The sequence below is a fragment of the Trachypithecus francoisi genome, unplaced genomic scaffold (assembly GCF_009764315.1).
Source record: "Trachypithecus francoisi isolate TF-2019V2 unplaced genomic scaffold, Tfra_2.0 Contig01440, whole genome shotgun sequence".
Classification (NCBI taxonomy): domain Eukaryota; kingdom Metazoa; phylum Chordata; class Mammalia; order Primates; family Cercopithecidae; genus Trachypithecus; species Trachypithecus francoisi.
Window position 1 is genome coordinate 30,654,141 of NW_022681431.1, and position 16,136 is coordinate 30,670,276.

The window sequence follows — 16,136 nt, forward strand, 5'->3', positions numbered from 1 at the left end:
GAATATTTTTTAAAATTTTGGTAAAAAGCATAACATAATATTTACCATTGTAATCAATCTTTTTTTTTTTTTTTTTTTTTTGAGGCAGAGTCTCGCTCTGTCGCCCGGACTGGAGTGCAGTGGCCAGATCTCAGCTCACTGCAAGCTCCGCCTCCCGGGTTTCCGCCATTCTCCTGCCTCAGCCTCCCGAGTAGCTGGGACTACAGGCGCCCGCCACCTCGCCCGGCTAGTTTTTGTATTTTTAGTAGAGACGGGGTTTCACCGTATTAGCCAGGATGGTCTTGATCTCCTGACCTCGTGATCCGCCCGTCTCGGCCTCCCAAAGTGCTGGGATTACAGGCTTGAGCCACATTGTAATCAATCTTATTTATAGTTCAGCAGTGTTAAGTATATTTACACTGTTGTGAAACAGATCTCCAGAGCTTGTTCATCTTGCAAATGTGAAACTCTGTACTCTTCAAATTCCCACTGCTCCTCCCCACAGCTAATGGCAACCACCATCCTACTTTCTAGTTCCAGGAATTTGACTGCTGTAGACAGCTCACAGAAGTGGAATCATATTTATCTTTTTTTTGAGACAGAGTCTTCCTCGGTCGCCCAGGCTGGAGTGCAGTGACGTGATTTCGGCTCACTGCAACATCCGCCTCCCGGGTTCAAGCAATTCTCCTGCCTCAGCCTCCTGAGTAGCTGGGACTACAGGCACATGCCACTATGCCTGGCTAATTTTTTGTATTTTTAGCACAGACGGGGTTTCACTATGTTAGCCAGGATGGTCTCGATCTCCTGACCTCATGATCCGCCCCTCAGCCTCCCAAAGTGCTGGGATTACAGGCATGAGTAGTAGTTATCTTTTTGTGATGGTTTATTTCACTTAGCCTAATGTCCTCCAGGTTCATCCATGTTACAGCAGGTGACAGGACTTCCTTCTTTTTTAAGGCTAAATAATATTCCACTGTATGCATGGACACATTTTGTTTCCATTCAGCTGTCAGTGGACATCTGGGTTGCTCTCCCCTCTTGCCTATGACAAACGGCAGTGCTTTGAACATGGGGTATAAATATCTCTTTGAGACTCTGCTTTCAATTCTTCTGTATGTATACCCAGAAGCAGGAATGCTGGATCATAGGGGAGATCTGTTTAATTTTTTGAGGAGCCTCCATCCTGTTTTCCATAGTGGTTACACCATTTTACACCCCTACTAACAGTGCACAGGGTTACAATTTCTCTACATCCTTCACTACACTTGTTACTTTTTTTTTTTTTTTTAAGTGGTAGCCACTCTAATAGGTGTGTAATTTATTATTATTTTTGAGACAGAGTCTCCCCTCTGTTGCCCAGGCTGGAGTGTAGTGGCGCAATCCCACCAGGGTGGAGTACAGTGGCGCAATCTTGGCTCACCGCAACCTCCGCCTCCTGGGTTCAAGTGATTCTCGTGCCTCAGCCTCCTGAGTAGCTGGGACCACAAGTGCCCAGCACCAGGCCTAGCTAATTTTTGTATTTTTAGTAGAGGTGGGGTTTCACCATGTTGTCTAGGCTGGTCTTGAACACCCAACCTCAGGTGATCTGCCCACCTCGGCCTCCCAAAGTGTTGAGATTATAGGCGTGAGCCATCGCGCCTGGTCTATTAAATTAATTGATTTTTTTTTTTTTTGAGACAGAGTCTCACTCTGTCGTCCAGGCTGGAGTACAGTGGTGCGATCTTGGCTCACTGCAACCTCCACCTCCTGGGTTCAATTGATTCTCCTGCCTCAGCTTCCCGAGTAGTTAGGACAACAGGCACGTACCACCACATCCAGCTAATTTTTGTATTTTGAGTAGAGATGGGATTTCACTTACCATGTTGGCCTGGCTGGTTTTGAACTCCTGACCTCAAGTGATCCACCCACCTCAGCCTCCCAAAGTGCTAGGATTACAGGCGTGAGCCACCACGCCTGGCCAAAATTAATTTTTTAAACAACCAAGTTCACAACACAACAACCAAGTTATTTTTTTCTTCCTTTTTTCCTCAAATTTCTATTTTCTGTGCCACCCCCTGCTGCTGGTACTAACATTAGCTGCCAGTTTGGGACAGACTGTCAGGCCCCATACTATGGGTGGCAACATTTTGCTAAGCATCCATTCCCACAGCTGCCCTGCACAGCAGGCACTGTTGCTTCCATCTTACTGACAAGGAAACCGAGGCCAGGATCCCACCTCTGAGGTGGCAGAGTGGGCACGGCCCAGGCTGCTTCAGGCCCTCCTGCATGGGCTCCAGTCCCTTCACTGCTTATGTGTGTCAGGCCCCTGGAGCCCATGCAGGCCCTGAGGTGCTCTTAACAGCTTCCCTGGCTCTTGTCTCCTCCCCCAGCCAGCTGTGTAGACTGGGTGTCACTGAGTCACTGGAACTGACTTCCAAGTTGGCTTTGGTCTCGCTGTGTGACTCTGAGCATGAGATCCCATCTCTGAGAGATGCCCACCCCGGCTCAGAGGGGTGTTAGAGACGGGGTGGGATAGGCCATGGCAGCTCAGTGATAAGGCCTCGGAGCTCAACCTCATGCTGAATGCATGGACGCCTCTTCTCAGATGACTTCTAGAATGGTGCTTTCACTAGACACTCTCCCTGCTCCAAAGCCCCAGAATAGTCCCCACGCTGCAAGCAACTGCTCGGAATTCTACAGTTACCCCGAGCAGCCACTGCCTAGATGCTTCCTTTGAAATGAAACATGGTGTGTGTGAATGTGCATGAGTCCATGTGTGAGTGTGCATGTGTGAGTGCATGTGTGAATGTGTATGCATGTGTGTGTGTGAGTACGTGTGAATGTGCATGTGTGAGTGTCTGTGCGTGTGTGCAGCTGAGTGTGTGAGTGGGAAAGAGTGTGTTGTGACTTTTCCATGAATTTGTTTTTCTCATCTCCCTAACTGGCATTTTAAACTTCTAATGGATGGGGGCCCAGTTTCTAGTGCTCTGCCAGTGCCAGGCCTTCCATCAAGAATGCTTGATGATGAGGAGGAAGCAGGATGGTATGGGGCAGACAAAAAGTTACTAACATAGGACACAGCATGCTATCTCCAAGAAAATACCAAATAAAATACCACAGAAACGCCCATGTGATGCTGAGCAGAACATAAGATGGCCAGATTCGTCTGCAGCAAAGAGCAGAGATGCAGCTGCATGTGGGGAGGCGTTGTGTGCAGCCCATAGGGAGTCACTAACTGCAACAGAAGATGACAACGGCACAGTCCTCTGAACCGTCAGTGGCTGACCATGACCGTGACAGCACAAGCAGAAACGGACGGAAACCGAGTGAGTGGGGAGCACCATCCTGAGCATGTTACACAGGGGAAGCCTGGGAGGTTGGGACTCGTTTTCCCACATTTTACAGATTAGGAAACAGAGACTTTGGAAAAGCAAGTGCCTTGTCTAGGGGTAACATAGCTGGAAGACGACAGCAGAGACCCAAGCCACCCTGCTTCCTGCACACCAGGCCTGGGCGTGGGGTGGGGCGGGTGGGATGGGTGGGGTCAAGGTTGGAGGGTCATATCCGCCTGTCACTACACACTCATTTGCAGGATGCCTGTGACATTACCATGTGGGGTGACCTGTAGGCTCAGGTGGCAGCTCCAGCAGCTGCACCATGCAGTGGGGAGAACTAAAGCCCAGGAGAGGGGTGGAGCCTTCTCACTGGGGTTAAAGATGTCACTGAAGGATGGCTGGGCGTGGTGGTTCACACCTGTAATCCCAGCACTTTGGAAGGCTGAAGTGGGCGTATCACCAAGTCAGGAGTTTGTTGTTGTTGTTGTTGTTGTTGTTGTTGTTTGAGACGGACTCTAACTTTGTTGCCCAGACTGGAGTACAGTGGCCGGATCTCAGCTCACTGCAACCTCCGCCTCCTGGGTTCACACCATTCTCCTGCCTCAGTCTCCCGAGTAGCTGGGACTACAGGCGCCCGCCACCACGCCCAGCTAATTTTTTTGTATTTTTAGTAGAGAGGGGGTTTCACTGTGTTAGCCAGGATGGTCTCCATCTCCTGACCTCGTGATCCGCCTGTCTCGGCCTCCCGAAGTGCTGGGATTACAGGCGTGAGCCACTGCGCCTGGCCGAGGTCAGGAGTTTGAGACCAGCCTGGTCAACATGGGGAAACCCCGTCTCTACTAGAAATAGAAAAATTAGCTGGGCCGGGTGGTGGGTGTCTGCAATCCCAGCTGCTTGGGAAGGCTGAGACAGGAGAATCACTTGAACTTGGGAGGAGGAGGTTGCAGTGAGCCGAGATCATGCAACTGCATTCCAGTCTGGGGAACAGAGTGAGACTCTGTCTTTAAAAAAAAAAAAAATAAAATAAAATTAAATCACTTCCTAGAAGTTCTCCTAGCAACCTGGTTCAGCACACCGTCTTGCTGTTTCCTCCGTCCCTGCGCTTCGCCTCCCGCCTGCCTGCCTCGCTGCCCCAGCGCTTCTCACCCAGGTAACCCATGTTACCTGCTTGGCACCCAGCCTGGCCTGTCCTGAACTCGGGTGTACACGGCTGCTGTCTGCTCAGCCTGAACAGCAGCATCGCTCCCTGGCTGCATCCAGGGCCTCGGTCATCCCTAACAGACAGCAGCTGCACTCTCTCCTTTGCCAAGGCCACGGCTCCAGTCTTGGCAGCTGCCTCTTTCCTTCTTCTCTCATATCCGCGTCCAGGCCGTTGTCCAAAGCCAGTGCCCCTGTCAAACTTGCCCTGTGTGGCCCCTGTCAAATGTGCCCTGGTGGCCCCTGATCACATCTCCACTGCTCCCCTCTCGAGGTGAGACCTTCCTTCCTATGTCCATCGGCCACGCGCTCTGCATCCACGACCCGCAGACCGGCGACCTCCTAGCTCATCCTGGAGGCGCACATCTTGTGCCCGCCTCAAGATTGCACCCGCCGTTTTCCTTCCTGCTAACGCCATGTGGCCGCCCCTGCACCTCCGTCACCGGCCAGCTCTTCCCTGGGCAGCCCAGGTCGCATTGCCATCCCGGCGGCTCCTGCCCCGAGTCTACCTACCTTACTTTCCTGTTAACACTTCTCGCTGTCCCGCACGCAATGCTGACTTATGGGTCTGTCCACCACCGCCTGTGCACCCCTACCCCGGGCAGGGGCTTCCATTGGTGCCGTTCACTGCTGGATCCCGGCACCCGCACAGCGCTGGCCCCTGGGGGAGCCTCAAGGACCGTTGTTGAATGAATGAACACACCCACCTCACGTCATTGCCGCCGTGAGCAAACGACCCGAAACAGGCGGTGAGGACCTGCAGGAAATGGAACAGGAGATGCACCTCGGGCGCGTCCTTTTCCTCCTTCTCCTCCTCCGCAGGGTCCTCTCGTGGCTGGTCAGGATCGGCCAGCTCTGACGCCAGCTTCATCTCCACGCCGCCCTCCTCCGCCTCGATCTCCGCCTCTGCCACCGCGTTGCAGTAGCTTGAGTAGCTGTCGTAGCGCAGCCTCTTCTTGGAGTAGGACACGGTGTCGCCCACCAGCTTCTCGCTGTCCTCTGGGGCCGATGAGTCCGCGGCTCGGAAGGTGGCGTGCACTGGCAGCCCGCAGATGGCTGCGGTGTAGCAGGTGTAACTGTTGTTACGGCGCAGCAGCCTGTAGTTGCTTTCCTGGGCCGGCTTCTCCTCGGGGCCCCTGTCGATGTGGATTTTGTGCAGCAGGTCTTTGTAGAGCCCCGAGTCTTTGTGCACGGTGTGGTACACATGACCGTCGCTCCTGGTGTGGCCATCGAAGCCGAAGGTGCCGTTGGAGACGGGCGATTTCACAGAGCCATGGGTCATGGACAGCGCCCTTCCTGAAAAGGGTTAGAGAAGGTCTCATTTTCCAGTCTCTTTTTTTTTTTCTTTTTTTTTTTGAGGCGGAGCCTCGCTCTGTCCTCAGGCTGGAGTACAATGGCGCCATCTCGGCTCACTGCAACCTTCGCCTCCAGGGTTCAAGCGATTCTCCTCCCTCGGCCTCCTGAGTAGCTGGGACAAGCGCGACACCATGCCCATCTAACTTTTTTTTTGTATTTTTAGTAGAGACGGGGTTTCACCGTTAGCCAGAATGGTCTCAAGCTCCTAACCTTGTGATCTGCCCGCCTTGGCCTCCCAAAGTGCTGGGATTACAGGTGTGAGACAACGTGCCCAGCCCCAACCTTTCAAATATAAGCGAAGGAAACCCTCCCTGCTATTTCATGGCACTTATCTCCGGAAGGCTGGGGATGACTTATTAACATATACTTTCTTTTCTAAGTTGGCCATAAAGGACATGTAATATGGTTACCACTAAAAATAATAATAATAAACGTGAAAACATACAACAAAAGGGTAAAACTAATAATGTGGTATTTTCAAAACATCTTAAGTTCTGCTAAAAAGTGTCTTCCAGAAATTACTATGGCACTTGGCACTTTTTTTTCTGTTTCTAGAAACCAACACAAGGAGAATGTCAAGAAACTCATCTTAGAAAAACTTCATACTTGAGACAAAACCCACTTCATGTAAGGCAGATATTCCAGGTGCTTCTGTTTTGGTTTTGTTTTCAGAGACAGGGTCTCAGCTCTGTCACCCAGGCTGGAGTGCAGTGGTGCAATCAGAGTTCACACCAACTCCTGGACTCAAGTGATTCTCCCGCCTCAGCCTCCCAAGCATCTGGGACTACAGGTGTGCACCATCATCCCAGCTAATTTTTTAGGTGCATCTTAAAAGGTCAGTCATGACTGTCAAAGGCAGTATCTGAGATGAGTCAGGCAAAATGAATTTGCCTTCTCTGGGCCACATCTGAGACTGCACCTATGGCAGGCAGGTGCCAGAACCCACCGGGGCTGGCTTCGGTGAAGCTCTGCTCCCCTGGTACTGCCCACAAACACTGAGAGTCTAAAGGACACAGAATGGTCTGGATGTTTTCTTTTCTTTTCTTTTTTTTATTTGAGATGGAGCCTCACTCTATTGCCCAGGCTGGAGTGCAATGGCGCAATCTTGGCTTACTGCAATCTCCGCCTCCCAGGTTCAAGCGATTCTCCTGCCTCAGCCTCCCGAGTAGCAGGGATTACAGGCGCCCGCCACCACGCCCAGCTACTTTTTGTATTTTTAGTAGAGATGGAGTTTTATAATGTTAGTCAGGCTGGTCTCGAACTCCTGACCTCTGGTGATCCACCCACCTCGGCCTCCCAGTGTTGGGATTACAGGTGTGAGCCACTGCACCCAGCCAGTCTGGACATTTTCTAAGGTTTCTGTGATTCGATGGTGGGACCACCTCCTTGGTTACAAATTTAGCTTTCTCTTTGCATCTTCCATAGTAAGCTGGGTTAACCGATGTTTAGCAATTTGGTAACTCCTGGGGCATGGAGATCTGCATAAGTAGCTGAGTGGGTGCAGCACAGACATACAGTGTATGGCCCCAGCGCCTCCGGTGAGACTATAAACAGCTCTTGAAAGAAATCACAGGACAAGAGTGAGCCTGCTCTGCTGACTGGAATGGTTTCCTGAGGCCTCCCTAGCTTCTGGGTTTTCTCAAATTATAAAACCGGGGGATCCTTTTGTGCATTAAAACCAGATTGCCCATAGCCAGGCCCAGCTGGTCCTCCCCAGGGAACTTCTCTGTGCTGCCACGGAACCAAAGCTCTCCAGGCACATCTTACCGTATGCAGCCCGAGGGTGGCTGCCCGCAGAGGTGCCTTCTGAGGTCCCGGACGTCTCCCCTGCTGCTCCCGTGAGCGGGATGGTGCTGTCATCATTAGCCTTGGCACCTGGTAGCTCTTTAAACACTGGGGACTCTGCTTCCTGAACTTTACTGAGGCTTTCATCAGATACTCGTGATAAAGCACCTTCTTTTTGTAATTTGTCTAAAAAAAAAAGTCATTCCGAACATTCTGGAAGAGAATTCTTATTATTGAAACATGAATATTAAAAAGTGAATCTGTATCTTTATGCTTTAGCACTGATTTTGGAAAAAACAAAAAAAGTTATAGCTAGATAGAAAAAACGAAGTCGAAACCAGGTGTGGTGGCTCACACCTATAATCCCAGCACTTTGGGAGGCTGAAGCAGGGGGATCACCAGGTCAGGAGTTTGAGACCAGCCTGGACAATATGGTCAAATCCTGTCTCCACTAAAAATATAAAAATTAGCCAGGGATGGTGTCAGGTGCCTGTAATTCCAGCTACTTGGGAGGCTGAGGCAGGAGAATCTCTTAAACCCAGGAGGCAGAGTTTGCAGTGAGCCAGGATTGTGCCACTGCACTCCAGCCTGGGTGACAGAGCAAGACTCTGTCAAAAAAAAAAAAAAAGAAAAAAAGGAAGTCAAAAGTTAAATTAGTTACCTGGAAAACTCTAGCCAGAAAATTCAGCAATTGAGGAAAAGATGGAAATGTAGGGCCTGAGTTATCATATCCAAAAACAACAACAAAAAGGGTTAGCTCCGAATACCACAGTTCCCTCCAGCGCTAATGTTCTGTAAATCTATAGCCACCTAGACTGGCCTTCTGTTTCTTAAACCTCAGAATAAGAAACTTCAATTTCTGAAAAACTGCCTTTTTCAGAAAGTCACATAAATAAATAATAAAATATGTGATTTTTTAGACTGGCTTTTTCTACTCAGCATAATGCCTTTGAAATCCATCCATGTTGTTACATGGATCAATAATGTGTTCCTTTTAATTGCTGAGTAGTATTCAAATGTTCAAAGGCACCACAATTTATTTATTCTGTGAATAATGCGGGTTTTTGGAGATTGCATATAAAGGTGCTATAAACATTCACGTGCAGATTTCTGTGTGAATTTAAGTTTTCATTTTTCTAGGGAAATATCTAGGAGTGGTTAAGAGTATATTTATGGCAAGTATTAGCCATATAAGAAGTTGACAGTTTCCCTGTACCATTTGACATTCTCACCAGCAATGTACAAGGTTCCAGTTGCTCTTCATTCTTGTAAATACTGACAGCATTTAATACTGTCAGTTTCTCTCTCTCTCTCTCTTTCTCTCTTTCTCTCTCTCTCTTTCTCTCTTTCTCTCTCTCTTTCTCTCTTTCTCGGAATCTTGATCTCAGCTCACTGCAAGCTCCACCCCCTGGGTTCACGCCATTCCCCTGCCTCAGCCTCCCGAGTAGCCGGGACTACAGGCGCCCGCCACCATGCCCAACTAATTTTTTTTGTATTTTTAGTAGAGACAGGGTTTCACCATGTTAGCCAGGATGGTCTCAATTTCCTGACCTTGTGATCTGCCTGCCTTGGCCTTCCAAAGTGCTGGGATTATAGGTGTGAGCCACTGCGCCCGGCCTTTACTGTCAGTATTTTTAAAAAGCCGTTCAAGTAGGTGGTAGTAGTATCTCGCTGTGATGTGAATTTGTACTTCCCGATGACTACTGATGTTGAGCACCTTTTCATGGACTCATCTAATATCCATCTATCTTTTTTTTTTGACACGGAGTCTCGCTCTGTCACCAGGCTGGAGTGTAGTGGCACAATCTTCGCTCACTGTAACCTCTGCCTCCCGGGTTCAAGCGATTCTCCTGCCTCAGCCTCCTGAGTAGCTGGGACTACAGGCGCCCGCCACCACACTCGGCTAATTTTTGTATTTTTAGTAGAGATGGGGTTTCACTATGTTGGCCAGGATGGTCTTGATCTCTTGACCTCCTGAACTGCCCGCCTCAGCCTCCCAAAGTGCTGGGATTACAGGCGTGAGCCACCATGTCTGGTCCCATCTATCTTCTTTGGTGAAGTGTCTATTCAAATATTTTGCTTTTTTTTTTTTTTTTTGAGATGGAGTTTCACTCTTTTTGCCCAGGCTAGAGTGCAGTGGAGTGCACTGGCGTGTGATCTCGGCTCACTGCAACCTCCGCCTCCCGGGTTCAAGTGATTCCCCTGCCTCAGCCTCCTGAGTAGCTGGGATTAGAGGTGCCCGCCACCATACCCGATTAATTTTGTATATTTAGTAGAGATGGAGTTTCACCATGTTGGCCAGGCTTGTCTCAAAATCCTGACCTTGTAAGGCCTCCCACAGTGCTGGGATTACAGGCATGAGCCACCGTGCCCGGCCTATTTTGCTTTTTTTTTTTTTGAGACAGAGTCTTGCTCTGTCACCAGGCTGGAGTGCTGTGGTGCAATCTCGGATCACTGCAACCTCTGATTCCCTGGTTCAAGCGATTCTCCTGGCTCAGCCTCCTGAATAGCTGGGATTACAGGCATGCACCATCACGCCCAGCTAATTTTTGTATTTTTAGTAGAGATGGGGTTTCACCATGTTGGCCAAGATGGTCTCGATCTCCTGACCTTGTGATCCGCCTGCCTTGGCCTCCCAAAGTGCTGGGATTACAGGTGTGTGCCACTGTGCCAGGCCTATTTTGCTCGTTTTTTAATTATTTGTTTTCTAAAATTTCTTTTTATTTTTTGAATGCAAGTCCTTTGTAAGTATGGGATTTGCAAACATTTTCTCCCATTCTGTTCACAGTGCTTCTCACAGACCAATAATTTCAAATTTTGATGATGTACAATTTATCAACTTTTTTTTTTTTTTTTTGAGATGCAGTTTCGCTCTTCTTGCCCAGGGTGGAGTGCAATGGCATGATCTCGGCTCACTGTAACCTCCGCCTCCTGGGTTCAAGCAATTCTCTTGCCTCAGCCTCCCGAGTAACTGGGATTACAGGCATGAGCCACCACACTCAGCTAATTTTGTATTTTTAATAGAGACAGGGTTTCTCCATGTTGGCCAGGCTGGTCTTGAACTCCTGACCTCAGGTGATCTGCCCGCCTTGGCCTCCCAAAGTTCTGGGATTACAGGCGTGAGCCACCATGCCTGGCCCAACTTGTTCTTTTATAGAACATGTTTTTGGTGTCATATCTAAAAACTCTTTTCTCAACCCAAGGTCACAAAGTTTTCCCTTATTTTTTTTTTTTCCTAAAAGTCTTATTTTTTTTTAAATTTTGTATTTAGATCTATGATGCACTTTAAGCTATTTTTTAAAATCAGGTTTACGTTAAGGTTCTTATTTTGGCATACGGATGTCAAGTGCTCCAAAACCATTTGTTGAAAAGATTGTCCTTTCTCCACTGAACTGCTTCTATACCCTTGTCTAAAACCCACTGGCCACATTAGTGTGGGTCTGTTTCTAGACTCTATTCTTGTTCCATTCATCTATGTGTTTCTCTCTTCCCGAATTCCACACTGCTTTGTGGCTTCATAACAAGTCTTGAAGTCAGGTTAATATGAATCCTCCAACTTTTTTCTTTTCCAAAATTGTTCCAGCTCATCTAGTTTCTTTGACTTACTACACGAACTTTAAAAGTGGCTTGTGTAAATCTACAAAATATCCTGCTAGGACTTCTATTTAAATTGTCTAAAGTCTAGAGATGAATCTGAGAAGAACTGGCATCTCTACTATACTGTCTTCCAATTCAGGAGCATGCTTTGTCTCATGTATTTTGGTCTTCTTCGAAACGTGAATCTCCAAATGCAGATATATCCATACTGAAATGTGACCCTATGGTACATGCTGAGACCAAATGTAAATACTTGTTTTTTGAGAGCTCTATAAAAAGCATGTGGCTTCAAGGCTTGAAATTCGAATATGGGGAATTGGGAATAGGAAAACAGCCCTGGCTGACTTCCTAAGCCATATTCTTCTTCTTAAAAACTGTTTTTCCTTTTAGTAACATGTGTTTTATTTTTATTGTTTCATTTTATTATATATATGTTATAATTACTATAGCTATAATAATACAATTATTATAGTACTATACAGTAGAGTACTATATTGCATATTATACTATACAGTTATTATATAGTATATTATTCCACAGTATAATTACAGTACTATAATACAATTATCATTATAGGTTTTATATGTATATATAATACAATGCATATATCTATTTTTTTGAGATGGAGTCTCGCTGTGTTGCCCAGGCTGGAGTGCAGTGGCTCACTGCAACCTCCGCCTCCTGGTTCAAGCAATTCTCCTGTTTCAGCCTCCTGCGTAGCTGGGACCACAGGCACCTGCCTCCAGGGCCTGGCTAATTTTTGTATTTTCAGTAGAGACAGGGATTTATTTACCTTGTTGGTCAGGCTGGTCTCGAACTCCTGACCTCAGGTGATCCACTCAACTTGGCCTCCCAAAGTGCTGGGATTATAGGTGTAAGCCACCACGCCCAGTCAAAAATGCATACAGTTTAAGCACCCAGGTGATGACCTGCTGCAAGTGGGCACACCCTAAAGCCCCTTCCCCGATGAAAACAAAGACATTTTATGTCCCTGATAAGTTCCCAAGCTGCCTTCTCCAACCCCCACCCATCCCAGGCGATCAGTGCTTTCTGTTGCTACAGATAAATTTTCCCTATTCTTAAATTTAATGGAAAGATTCATAAAACTTTTAAATGAAAATTTATGGAAATGTTATGAAAAATGCCAGCATGCAGAATAGCTACTCTTCCGGATCATGGACTTCTGCTCAGTATCACGGGATGCCTGATACTGAGGGATGCCTTCTGCTGTAGGGTCCCCAGCAGTTCATTCTCTCTATTGCTGCGTGGTCGTCCATCCCGTGAATTTACTCAATTTGGTTACCCATTAGCCTGCTGACCAACACATGGGTTGTTTCCACTTTGGGCTTTTATGATGAAAAGATTTGTGTACAAGTTTTTTTATGAACACATGTTTTCATTTCTTTGGAGAAATAGCTAGGAGTGAAATTACTCCCACATGGTAAGTGTAAGGTTAACTTTATAAAGAAACTGCAAACCTAACTTCCAAAGTGGTTGCACCATTTTACATTTCAGCATAAACCTGGGAGAGTTCCAATTATTTCACTTCTTCACCTACATACGGAATGGCGAGAACTTTTTACTCTTAGCCATTCATGTGGGTGGGAAACAAAATCTCCTTGTGGTGTTAATTTGCATTTCTATGAAGGCTAACGTTTTTCCACAGGCTAGCAGAACTGGACTGCATGGTTAACTTTCAGTTACTCATGGCAACTGGGACCTTACTGCCCACCTGGGTTACAACTTATCAAGAAAATGTCTGAGCCAGAAAGCACTCAAGAACCGAGTGACAGAGGATGGGGTATGTTCTGGAGTCACCCACACTTCCTCTTCCTCCATTAGTAAGGATCATGTCGTATTACATGTGAGGTTTTGGAAATCAGGAGAATTTCTGTAAATCAGAAGAATCAAAAAGCCCATACCTGTTATTTTCCTCCGCATCCACGGACATACGAAGAGCCACACAAAGAAAGCGAACAGGAGGGCGACACCAAAGGAAATGAGGGCTATGGCCCACATGGGGAGAACCAGGCCGAGCACTGGGAAGGAAAATGAGAAGCAGTGTCATTCCGGGAAACTTCTACAAGGTTAGGCCTCAGGGCAGTGGACTTCCCACCCCCCAAATCGAGAATGAATCGCCTGGATTTTGTAGTAAATAAAACTCTCAACCAAAAAAACATGCTGTACTTTTTGGAGTAGAAAGCTGTATGTTCAAGACATCCTATATCTTGCGAATATGTGCTTAAACTAGTTAGTAAGCTAATTATTAAAATTTTACCAACTAGGGGCTGGGTGCTGTAATCCCAGCACTTTGGGAGCCCAAGTGGGAGGATCACCTGAGGTCAGGAGTTCGAGATCAGCCTGGCCAATATGGTAAAACCCTGTCTCTACAAAAATTCAAAAATTAGCTGGGCATGATGGCACATGCCTGTAATCCCAGCTACTCGGGAGGCTGAGGCAGAAGAATCGTTTGAACCCAGGAGGGGGAGGTTGCTGTGAGCCAAGATTGCACCACTGCACTCTAGCCTGGGCAACGGAGTGAGACTCCATCTCAAAACAAATAAATAAATAAAATAAAAATAAATAAATAAATAAAATTTTAACAACTGGGCACAAACAACATTTAAGTTGGGATGCAATCCATTTACATATTATTTCAATATCTAAATGGCTGCATGCACAAATGTGGCTGAGAGGGAGTCAGCTGAGGTCGGGCATGATGGCTTACACCTGTAATCCCAGCATTCTGGAAGGCTGTGGTAGGGGGATCACCTGAGGTCAGGAGTTCGAGACCAGCCTGACCAACATGGTGAAATCCCATCTCTACTAAAAATACGAAAAATTAGCCGGGCGCAGTGGCAGGTGCCTGTAATCACAGCTACTCAGGAGGCTGAGGCAGGAAAATCGCTTGAACCTGGGAGGCGGAGGTTGAAGTGAGCTGAGATCATGCCATTGCACTCTAGTCTGGACAACAAGAGTAAAACTCTGTCTCAAAAAAAAAAAAAAAAAAAGAAAGAAGAAAAAAGAAAGGAGTCAGCTGTCTTCCATCCTGATGCCCACCCCAGCCCAGCCCACCTGCGGCAGGAAGCTGCTGTCTGGACACTGCCTGGCTCCCACAACTGAGGCCTCTCCTAGTTCCTCAGCAGCCAGCAGCCCTACTTTAAACAGACATGTGCCCTAGCCACATACACAGAACTTCTTTGAAATCAGTTGAGAAATAAAAGGATTTTTGTTGTTGTTTGTTTATTTTTATTTTTTATTTTTAAGAGACAAGGTCTTGTGATGTTGCCCAGGCTGGTCTCAAACTCCTAGCCTCATGGGATGTTCCTGCTTTGGCCTCCCAAAGAGCTGAGATTACAGGCGTGAGCCACCTGGCCCAAGGAATAAGAGTTTTTTAAAAGGACATTAACCTCAAATTTAATTCTTCTTTGAAGCATCAACTTATGGAATTACAGTGCAGAAAAACTTCACTCAAATCCCATAATGCACACTTAGCATAATAACATTAGCCAATCCAAGGGTGGAGGTGCACATGGTTTGAAAACGTCATCTTTTCATAGCACTGTCATATCTCCAGCACTCATCACCCTGAATTTTGTCCATCTGCTGTCAATGGTGACAATAGGCACATTCACACACATTCATACGTGCACAACTTAAACACTCATGCTCGTACATAAACTCACTGGAAGATGTGCAAGAATACTCACCACAGCATTATTTGTAATAGTAAGAATCTGTAGAACAACTAATACATGCACCATTATGAAAATGTGAAATAATTATTGTAGACAGTCTTAAGAATTAGATAGGTCGGCCGGGCGCGGTGGCTCAAGCCTGTAATCCTAGCACTTTGGGAGGCCGAGACGGGCGGATCACGAGGTCAGGAGATCGAGACCATCCTGACTAACACGGTGAAACCCCGTCTCTACTAAAAACTACAAAAAACTAGCCGGGCGAGGTGGCGGCACCTGTAGTCCCAGCTACTCGGGAGGCTGAGGCAGGAGAATGGCGTGAACCCGGGAGGCGGAGCTTGCAGTGAGCTGAGATCCGGCCACAGCACTCCAGCCTGGGTGACAGCGCGAGACTCCGTCTCAAAAAAAAAAAAAAAAAAAAGAATTAGATAGGTCTATATGTACTGATAAGGAAAGAGGCCCAAGATCCAATGAGTAATACAGGCTAGTTGTATGATATATACATAGCATCATGCAATTTATGTTTGAAAAATAAAACATCCACCTTTCCACATTCCTGCCATATCTGTGAATTTACAGAAAAAGTTCTGGGAAGATACAGTGGTTTCCAATTTCTTTATGGAGAGATGGGAGACTGGAGTGGAAATTTCACTTTTTATTACATATACTTTTATAGTGGTAACTTAAACAATATATACAATAAGATAAGGATCTGTGAGAATTTACTAAAAAAAGTAAAAAACAAAATATAAAAAAGAAAAAGAAAAATATATATACAATAAGAATGTCACTTTTGTAAATTGTTAAAAAATTTAATTCAAAGGGGTTAACTATTTAACACTTTGCTCTTAAATAAATTTGCAGTCTTTATTATATTGTTAACCATTTTATACATACAAAGCAGCACAAAGTTACTCAACTGAAGTACTATTAGGCTGGGCAGGGTGCCTCATGCCTGTAATCCCAGCACTTTGGGAGGCTGAGGTGAGAGGATCACTTGAAGCCAGGAGTTCAAGACCATCCTGAGCAACACAGTGACACCCTGTCTCTACAAAATAAAAATAAAAAGATTAGCTGGGAGTAGTGGTGCACGGCTGTAGTCCCAACTACTTGGGAGGCTGAGGTGGGAGGATTTCTTGAGCCCTGGAGTTTGAGGCTTAAGTGAGCTATGATAGCGCCACTGAACTCCAGCCTGGGCAACAGAGTGAGATCC

At 46.7% G+C, this 16,136-nt stretch overlaps 1 protein-coding gene across 8 annotated transcripts in view; it reads right to left on the bottom strand.

Moving 5' to 3' along the window:
* Positions 1-16,136, bottom strand: part of SLC20A2 (solute carrier family 20 member 2) — a 132,325-nt gene that overhangs the window by 23,606 nt on the left and 92,583 nt on the right. For all 8 annotated transcript variants that reach the window (XM_033232442.1, XM_033232434.1, XM_033232452.1 and 5 more), the window contains 3 exons: positions 13,151-13,267; positions 7,614-7,817; positions 5,198-5,786 (listed from right to left, as the gene is read on the bottom strand). In XM_033232442.1, coding sequence (XP_033088333.1) covers positions 5,198-5,786; positions 7,614-7,817; positions 13,151-13,267 — 910 coding nt within the window. The remainder of the gene's footprint in view (positions 1-5,197; positions 5,787-7,613; positions 7,818-13,150; positions 13,268-16,136) is intronic.